Consider the following 9,710-nt stretch of genomic DNA (forward strand, 5'->3'; position numbering starts at 1 on the left):
TACGAGCTAAGCTAAGACATGCACGGTGGTTTTGTCCTTTATTTTATTTTTTTCTTCAAATGTAGATGTTATTTACAGATTTCAATGGTTTAAGATGTCAATGATCAAGCTATATATAATCCTAACGAAGAGCATATGTTGTACACAAAGAATACCAACATATAAAGAACACAAAAGAGTCAACTAATATAAAAAAAACTCTAAAGGTCAGACATTCGATTTCCCCGGTATTTCTCCGTCTATGACGCCTCTTAACTGGCCTTGGGGCCATTCGGGCCGAGATTTGAGAATGGCCTTGTCCCCTAAAATATTCCTCCACAGGTTCATGTGGGTGAGATATCTGCAAAGGTTCAACTCTTAACCAATAGAACATTTACCGATGCATCTTGTAAAAAAAAAAGAGCATGTGCCCATAGTTGCCGAAGAGATGAAGCCATATCAAACCATTTCCATGCCAAGAAATCCTGTCACACAGGGTTGGCGGCTCTTCGTCTTTCATTTACTTCCCGAGGAGTATACAGTTTACCACTTAGGGACTCATCACGCGAGTGTATGCACAATATCACACCTAATATACTTGAAAGGCAAACATCTTCTATTAGTTGAATACATATACCCCAATGTCCCAATCACTCGTAGAAACATTGAACTCCATGTGCGTTTAATATAGAAAAAAAAAATAACCTCGCAATTTAACATTGGGGCCTTGGACCCTAAATTATCTCTTATAAACACCACCCACAACCCCTCCACAACCACACTACATCCATTCCCCTTGTTTATTTCTCACACTCCGCGATACATTGAACTGCAGTTGCTTCAAAGAGATCTATTATGTACTCCATACCGTTATCTAATACATATTATATTAGAAAAAAGCCCTGTGGAGCATTTCAGACTAGCATTTCCCCTGTGAAAAGAGTTTACATGCTTGTCGTCCCTATTTAAGGAAATATCCGTTGCCGATGCCTGGTGCAATTCCAAGACTTCCCACTATGTTGTACATAGCACGACCGTCGTTCTTAATCCTTGTAACAGTTCATTCTGCCATTAAACCCGACAGATTAGGCTAATAAGCCAATGCACTGACTTCATTCTAAGATCCTTCTCTCGTACTTTGGCACATTGGCCCTAGCGAGAGGAGAAATTCGAATTGCGTACGCGTCTTGTTATATAGGCATTTTACACATCTGAATAAATCCTGTTTTTCCCCCTGGAAACAGTCGATGCTAATGTTAGTATGTACATCTCATCTCCTAATCTGTAGTTTCGTGAAAAATAAATTTAGTAACTTCTGTGTTCTGTAAGGCGCATAACGATTTTAATAAGGAAGAAATCAGTGAATTCGTGTAGATTTAGTCTCTTTGCAAGTCGATCGTACCTATGAGTTGTGATAGGATCGTTAGAATACATATAGTACGCCCCCGATCTGTCTCATAACCCACAAGGCGGATCCACCTGGGCATAGTAGAAAAATGAGTAAGCAATCGCTTAATATAACTAACCATAGAAATGGGATTAGCAGATTTACTGTACGAAAATCTGTTATGGAGCACTGGTGGTTGGAGACTGTACTCTTTGAATCAAACAAAAGAGATGCGAATTTCTCAATGTTATACTCGATGCTTTCCTTTCCGGGAAATCCACCGTAACAGATCTTGAAGCTGAATCGATAGTTAAACTGCCTAGGTGGTTCCGCCCGTGTATGAGAAGATGCGAATCACTGAACTCTAGCAGGGTATGCTACTTATATCAGTGATAAAAGGAAGAGCGGACAATGCGATGCAAGTGCTTTGCCCAGCTGACCAGAATAATTCCTCCAAGATAAGATGCGACGACACATGTCAAAAAGAGGGCGATACCATGCCGCCATGACTGCCGGAAATTGGGACCACAATTGATCGTCACGCTGATCACTTAATCCGAGTCTTTACTGCAACTGTCTTATCTTGATCGGCACTATTCTCACGTGCACCGTCTTGTTAGTTCCTGCGTCAATTACTTCGCAACATGTCTCTTGTTATGAATCGAATATACCACGCTTTATCAATCAGTTTAAGGATTATACATGTGGAGCAATGACGATGGCCAAGGCTATTTATTCACAGTCCCACATCTTTGAAGAAGGTAGAGGTTGGTGGCCAATCTGGTTGGGCAATGGCTTCATCGCAAACCCACCGGACTCCGATGGAAAGGTAATGATCTTCAGGGCTGCAATTTACTGAAGGCTTGTTCTTTTAATTCAAAGTGATTCCTGTCATGTCCGGATCTTAAATCACTCCTTATTGATCCTACTATCGTCATTCTTTATTTTGCCATTTCTTTTATTGAGTTTTATAGTATACACTCTTTTTAGTCTTTGTTTGGATATGGCTCCGTGGTGGTATACAGCAGGCAGTGCCTTGGCTTTGTCCCTTCAGGCAACTGCCTGGGACTATTCAACCTACAAATCGATCCAATTCCAGCCACCGAAGCTCGAGGTCAACAAAACCGGAACTACCGATCCCGGCTACATCTTCCTCGGTCCTCGAGGAGCCGTTCAAGATGCTGGGATCGCTGCGCTCATTTACGATGATGCGGGTGACTTGGTGTACGAAGGCCCTGAAGGTGTGACTGCTAACTTCATGGTGCAAAAGCTCTTCGGCAAGGATGTTCTCACCTTTTGGGCTGGAGACATGATGTCCATCGGCTACGGTTACGGGACTGTGCACATCCTTGACGATACCTACAAGGAGATCTACACTGTCCAACTTACCGGTCACTTCGTTACTCCGGACGGGTCAACCAAGGACTCATACTGTGACATGCACGAGAGCCTCATTACCTCCCGCAACACGCTTATTTGTACCGCCTATAACGTCACTCAGCATGACCTGACTTCCATCAATGGCACCTCCTCCCAGTGGATGCTGGACAGTCAATTCTACGAAATAGATATCCCCACCAACAAGGTTCTGCACTCATGGAGTGCACTTGACCATGAAGCTGAGATTCCCTTGACCACCTCCCACCAGGGTCTCGGAAAGAATGCCGGCACTCAGGATGCTCCCTATGATGCCTACCATATCAACTCCATCGCCACCACCAATCACGGCTATCTGGTCTCGTTGCGTCACATGTGGTCGGGTTACTATCTATCTCAGAACGGCAGCGTGTTGTGGCAGGTGAACGGGGAGGACGGGGCCGACTTCAAGCAAGTTGGCAACGCCGAATTCTCATGGCAACATGACATGCGCGTCTACAACGAGACCGACAACGGCCTCGTTCTTAATCTGTTCAACAACGCCAATACTCCTACCGACGAACAGACCGAGTCCACTGGCATCAGCATGGCTATTGACCTGAACGATAAGACTGTCACTAATCTCCGCTCCCTGGCCGACCCCAATGACCCCATCCACTCTGTCAGCCAGGGCAGCTATCAACTCCTCAGTGAAGTGGACAGTCATGCGTTCCTGGCCTATGGTTCCATTTCCAAAGTCAAGGAGTTTGATGGTGATGGTAACATGGTTTTCGGCGCTCAGTTCGGTGACGATAATGCCGTTGCCTCTTACCGTGGCTACCGCCACCAATGGACTGCCACTCCCTTCTGGAAACCTTCTTTATTCGTCAATAGCACCAGCACTGGTGCTACCGTCTATATGAGCTGGAATGGCGCTACCGAATATGACAACTGGGTTATCTACGCGGCTTCCTCCGCCACCTCTACCAACAACACTCAGATCGCCACGGTTAAGCGCACTGGCTTCGAGAGTTCTGCTACTATTACCGACCCTCCTACTAGTTTTATTCAGGTGGTCGCTCGCAAGGGTACCACCGTTCTTGGCACCTCTGAGATCGTGTCATTCTAAACGGGTCGAGGGTGCGTTGTGGTTGGCAACTTATTATTGCCCTTCCTATTCAGGTTTCTCTGGTGACCTTCTTCCTCTTGAATACTTTCTTTGGTACTCCACATTTGATATACATGGTACTTGGTCGCACTCACTTTATGATTCCTTTCTTTCTGTACATACTTGGCACCATCTCTTGAATATACAACGGTTTTTTGAGCACGTCCTGATCTCAAACAAGATTTCGAAGAGCTGACAGCCTGTCACTAACTAGGCAGAGTGGTAATTTGATTTAGATACCATGCCATTTCTTGGGTCTTCTAGCTGAACTAGTGTTCCTAGGTCCTCTCTAAATCACAGTGGTATGGTGTTACATCTATGAAACCTTTCATATGCCGCACAAGGCCGTTAGGTCTGTCTCACCATGTTCTCAGATGGACGTCGGACATACTATCGATGATATCAGAAGTGAAGGACCGACCCTTTCGGTGTGCCACACGAATTATGCCAAGTTTGTATGCACTTACTTACATTGGTTCTCTCCAACCGGTATATACCTTTAATGTCGGCTATTGAAGCTCTCTATCTAACATTCCTTGGCGGTTTCAAACTCAAAGAAATTCCCCGTGTGATATCCATAGAAGGTTCACATTCCTCAGGGAAAAATGAATAAAACGCCACAGTTGCCGTAGCCACGGGGCTTTTACGCTGTAAATCGTGATGGCTACTTTCGGGTAGTATCAATTGGCATATGCAGAGTGTGTCATGCCGTCCACGGGTGTAACTGACCGTAGAGGTTTCTGAAGAAGCCTAATCCTTCTTAATTTAGCTATTTACTACTGTATGTGTACTTGGTTTATATGAAAAAAAAAGGTTATACGAGGAAGTAGAGTACTAGTAACATTCTTCAACACCTTTCGATTAGACACGAGTAAAATATCCGACGGTTTGGCGCTTCTCATCCTATCCTCTACATAAATATAGAATTAAAGGCCCGTACATTCCTTACTGTGACTTGGGAATCTTACAAACCGATATCACTAAGTAGGTACTAAATGGTGACATTCTTCATATTCTTCTGTCGGACAATCGGATGTGTCTCCTATTTGACTACTACGTTGTGGTACTTTCACACCCCTTCATTTGCACCACATCTAGATTTCACCGCATAATGTGGCGTCCAATTTCCTCTAAGCCAAGGTTCATAATATCTACAAGCATCTTGCTATGACGAATTAGATCCAATGACCCAGGCTTGCAGTGCAACACGGCAACATGAAGAATGATACCAGATGCGCGACAGAAAACGCCTATATAAAGCTCTCCCAGTTCCTGATTCTAACACACACCAAAGAATATTTCCAACAGTTCTCTACAATCAACCAAAGATGTATTTCTCAACTATCCTCCCCTTGCTCTCGCTCACCACTCTCGCCTTCTCAACCCCAACCCCAAGCGACAACCTAGACTCAAGAGACATACCATACGGTGCCTTCCCATCCTCAAGCTATGGGACACCATCCTCTACACAACTACCCACATATCGAAACCTGGGCCATGCGATAGTGCACAACAAGTGCTATTTCCCCGTCTACATCTGGTCCGTGGCCTCCACGGTCAGACCAAAGCGAACTATCCTTCCAAATGATCGGTACAGTGAGGTTTTCCGCGAAAACCCCGATACTGGCGGTATCGCAATCAAAATCAGCACCAACCGTGACGGACTGTACAACAGTTCTCCGCAGATGATCTTTGCGTACAACCTTTCCTCTGCAAAGGAACGGGGTCAGAGACAGGATAAAGTGTGGTATGATCTGTCTGATGTCTTTGGAGATCCATTTGTGGGCTACTCGGTGAATCTTGCGCCTGCTGAGCCTTCGATTTATTGGAAGGATGGGGTTCCTCCTGCTGGTAGTCAGGTTAGGGCTGTTGATTCTGCGACGGATTTGGTCTTGACGCTTTGCTAGGGAGGGTTTAGTTTAGTATAAAAATTATGGGAGATTGTTAGGGTTGGATTTGGTCAAAAATAAAATTGAAGTCTGTTTGATTAGTATTCTGAATGCGTACCACAGAAGATATAACTCATAGTTCAATATTCCTTCGGTTATAGAAGAAATGAATTCCCCAAAATGGAGAAAGAAAAGGAAGTTGAAGGATTTCCCCAGAGCCTCGGCGAGAAGTCCGCAATTTCCCCGCATTTTCCCCAATTTGTCCCACATCACTTTGACGCTCTTTACTTATTTACTCCCCGAACTACTGAGATTTCTTTTCTCTTCTTATCCAAGTCTAAAGAATCAAGCAATGGTTTCTCCCGCAATCAGAGTCGCCCCTTCGGCGGCCAATCGTGCCCTGAACCTGCTGCGCACAGTACAATACACTCATCCACCCAACTGTCCGTGCCACAAGAACCCCAACCATCACCATAACCACAAGCAAAGCCCATCTCTGCTCAACCATGTAAAGCGTCGCATGTCCACACCTGTGGACCCCTCGCGCGAGAAGGAATATGCCTTCGAGATGGCGGCGTCTAGCATTCGCTTCGGACCCGGCGCAACCAAGGAGGTTGGAATGGACTTTACCAACCTCGGCGCAAAGCGTGTGTGCATTGTCACCGATTCCAATGTCGCCAAGCTTGATGCTATGAAGCAGGCCGTTGAAGGCCTTACTCGTGAGGGTATTGAATTTACTATCTTTGACAAAGTTCGCACCGAGCCCAAGGATAGCTCGTAAGAACCCCCTAGCTTTAAGCATGACTATTGTACTATGTACTAACATGGTTTTGAATTAAGTATAAAAGAGGCTATTGCTTTCGCTAAGCCGTATAATCCTGATGCCTTCCTAGCCGTCGGTACGTGTCTCCCTTGTCCCCTAGCCCCTAGTTTATACAAACTAACACCAAAACAGGGGGCGGCTCCGTAATCGACACCGCCAAATTGATGAATCTATACACTGTCTTCCCCGAAGCAGATTTCCTCGACTTCGTCAATGCACCCTTGGGCAAAGGCCTGCCGGTGGACAGGACTCTCCGCCCACTCGTCGCCGTCCCAACAACAGCAGGCACAGGCTCGGAGACAACAGGCACGGCAATTTTCGATCTAGTATCCAAGAAAGCCAAAACTGGGATCGCCCACCGGAACCTGAAGCCAACCCTTGGAATCTGCGACCCACTCAACACACGCACCATGCCCTCAGCTGTGGCGGCCGCCTCCGGTCTCGACGTCCTCTGCCACTCCCTCGAATCCTGGACCGCGATCCCATACAACGAGCGCACTCCGCGCCCAGCAAACCCCATTAACCGGCCCGCCTACCAGGGTGCAAATCCCATCTCCGACATTTTCTCTCTCGCCGCCCTGCGCGCAACAGTTAAGTACCTGCCGCGCGCAGTCCGCGATCCAGATGACCACGAAGCACAGTCGGAGATGCTGCTCGCGGCTACCCTCGCCGGTGTTGGTTTCGGAAATGCAGGTGTTCATCTCTGCCACGGTATGAGCTACCCCATCTCCAGCCAGAACCCTGGCTATAAGCATGCGGGCTATGAGGTCGAGCACCCCATTATCCCCCACGGTGTTTCTGTGGCTGTCACCGCGCCTGCTGTCTTCCGATTTACCGCGGCGTCAAACCTTGATCGCCATCTTGCAGCGGCCGAGGCGTTTGGTGTGGATATCTCCAACGTTAAGCGAGAGAGTGCGGGTGAGGTACTGGGCAACGCAATTGCGGAGTTCCTCGTCAAGCTTGGTGATCAGCCGCGTGGGTTGAAGGATTTAGGATTCAAGGCTGCGGATTTGGATGGGTTGGTTGATGGGACTATTCCGCAGCAGCGGGTGCTTATGCTCGCACCGAGTTTGAGTAAGGAGTTGGAGGCTGAGAGGGGTGAGTTGAGGAACTTGCTGGAACAGTCTTTGGATTATTAGGGTAGTATATGCATCTAAATTCACATGAATATCTGAGTTGTCTCTTTGCGCATGGTTTGGCAGGGATAGTAGAGTGTAATGTTATGTGGAAGTTCATCCTAGGCCAGCTAGGAGCAGATATGTTGTCGTATCACATTTCATGTCAGCACAATAATCATTGACTATTGCGGCTCCAATAATTGAGGTGAGCTCTCGATCTGTAGTGGAGTGCTCGAGGTATCACCCGGGAGGACCTTTGCGCCGAGGACACCCATCGACGACGCTATACGATCCAACCAGATCACAGCACGGGGGTCATGTGGATCAGAGGTCTTGGACGGACCTTGTCCAAGCTCTGAATGAATGCGAAATGGTATGGCGGAGGTCTTCGACGTCGTAGAAAAGGGGGATATGGAGTATTCACTATCGATGCTGGGTGGTGTGACGACAGAGGACTCCGGCGAATGATCCTCGACGAGGTGAAAGCGTAATCGGTCTTCAAGACGGTTGGAGAGCTGCTGTAGCGTCTCTAGCATATTTTCTGCTCCATTTAGGAGCAGCGACGGACCGGTGTCCGGGAATATCTCTGGTACGGGGCCAACAAAAGATCCCGGTCGCTGGACGATACCTTGCTGGCGCTGACTGTGCGCACTGATACAGGACCGGAGCTCTGCGGCTAGCGAGCGTAGCCGACGAGAAGTGTCATGTATGCGCTTGGTGAGATTTGTGATAGCATTGGAGTCCGGCTCGGTCGAGGCTGAAAGGAGATCGCGAGTATCGCTGATATACCGTGGGCATTTGGCGATTTCCATAAAAGCAAGGTCGGATATTTCTCCGTATATAGACCACTCCCCGGACTTCTGACAGTCTTCGGTCCTGACTTTCGTCGCGTAGGATTGCCAATCTTCTTGGTCTAGGAAGCAGGGTTTGCCTTCGTAAACTGCTGTGGCGATGAAGAAGCCGCGGAATGCAATCCAGCAGTATCTTCCGAACCCGGACTCGTGCGCTGCTGGGCCTCGACTTATCATCAGACGCTTGGCACCGTCGGAGTGCGCCACCCAGGCGTCGGGAGTGGTCTGCGCGTACATCTCAAAGACACTGAGGATGATGGACGTGCATAACATGTTGTCAGATTTGGCATGGTCGGGTTTCGGGAGGGCCTTGATAACCGCACCGAGCGACTTCGAGTACATTTGTCGACTTGCTTTGAGGAGGGCCTGATCTTGAGTCAAGTGTGCTAAATAGACCGAGCTCAAGGAGCAAATTGCGGAGTCAAGGTAAGCATCTTTGCCAAAGTTCATGACGATATATTCGGCGAACCCGGGTGAATTGCCAGATCGGAACCGATTATGATAATAGAGGGTCGGAAATGATGTGCTGATGAAATCGAGAAATAATTGTGGCTGTGCGGCACGGAAAGATTGGCGTACCAGCGACGGCGACAGTTTTTCATCCCAGCCACCCAAGGATGAGTGTCGTCGCATGAGGGCAATCGCATTACCGCGCACTACATCCGCGGCAGCGGAGTCATCGGGGGGCGATCGGTCTAAAGTTGAAGACGTAGCCGATACGGGTGGGCCTGCCAATGCGCTTCTCCCCCTCCGTCGCGTATTGGAGCGATGTCGCCGGGCGAGATTGGGACCTTCATCTTGAAAGCGAAAGGTTCGCTTATAACCCGGACAGGCACGACCATATTTCTGGCACTGACTGCACTCTGGAACTACTTCATCGCACTATGAACCTTATTAGCCCGAGAGCCTCAATATTACTTGGATGGAAATTGACCTTGATGCGTCGCTCTCGGCACAGGGCACAGCCTGTACTGTGCGGTACTCCCACCATAGTGTATAGTTCATCAGAAGGAATTCGAAAGTGTAGTTAAGTACCCATTTTCCTGGGGAGGATAAACTTTTCAAGAGCTGAGTAGAGAGCTAATTCGAGGGGGAAGAGGCTGTCAGCCCTAGGATGTTGTTACCGTTGATATTTTGCC

At 47.8% G+C, this 9,710-nt stretch overlaps 4 protein-coding genes across 4 annotated transcripts; 3 read left to right on the plus strand and 1 right to left on the minus strand.

Moving 5' to 3' along the window:
- Positions 1-2,369: 2,369 nt before the first annotated feature.
- Positions 2,370-3,851, plus strand: PGRI_021730 (arylsulfotransferase family protein; the record flags this gene model as incomplete). The annotated part of the gene is made up of 1 exon (XM_040789886.1): positions 2,370-3,851. The coding sequence occupies one exon, from the start codon at positions 2,370-2,372 to the stop codon at positions 3,849-3,851; it is 1,482 nt and encodes a 493-aa protein (XP_040646839.1).
- Positions 3,852-5,218: 1,367 nt separating this feature from the next.
- PGRI_021740 (Bys1 family protein) lies at positions 5,219-5,797 on the plus strand (the record flags this gene model as incomplete). The annotated part of the gene is made up of 1 exon (XM_040789887.1): positions 5,219-5,797. One exon carries the CDS (start codon positions 5,219-5,221, stop codon positions 5,795-5,797), a length of 579 nt encoding a protein of 192 aa, XP_040646840.1.
- A 334-nt stretch (positions 5,798-6,131) lies between these two features.
- PGRI_021750 (hydroxyacid-oxoacid transhydrogenase) lies at positions 6,132-7,741 on the plus strand (the record flags this gene model as incomplete). Its single annotated transcript, XM_040789888.1, has 3 exons — positions 6,132-6,556; positions 6,620-6,678; positions 6,735-7,741. 3 exons carry the CDS (start codon positions 6,132-6,134, stop codon positions 7,739-7,741), a joined length of 1,491 nt encoding a protein of 496 aa, XP_040646841.1.
- Positions 7,742-7,902: 161 nt separating this feature from the next.
- Positions 7,903-8,913, minus strand: PGRI_021760 (uncharacterized protein; the record flags this gene model as incomplete). The annotated part of the gene is made up of 1 exon (XM_040789889.1): positions 7,903-8,913. The coding sequence occupies one exon, from the start codon at positions 8,911-8,913 to the stop codon at positions 7,903-7,905; it is 1,011 nt and encodes a 336-aa protein (XP_040646842.1).
- Positions 8,914-9,710: the final 797 nt, after the last annotated feature.

This window comes from Penicillium griseofulvum, assembly GCF_001561935.1.
Source record: "Penicillium griseofulvum strain PG3 chromosome Unknown contig_80, whole genome shotgun sequence".
Lineage (NCBI taxonomy): Eukaryota > Fungi > Ascomycota > Eurotiomycetes > Eurotiales > Aspergillaceae > Penicillium > Penicillium griseofulvum.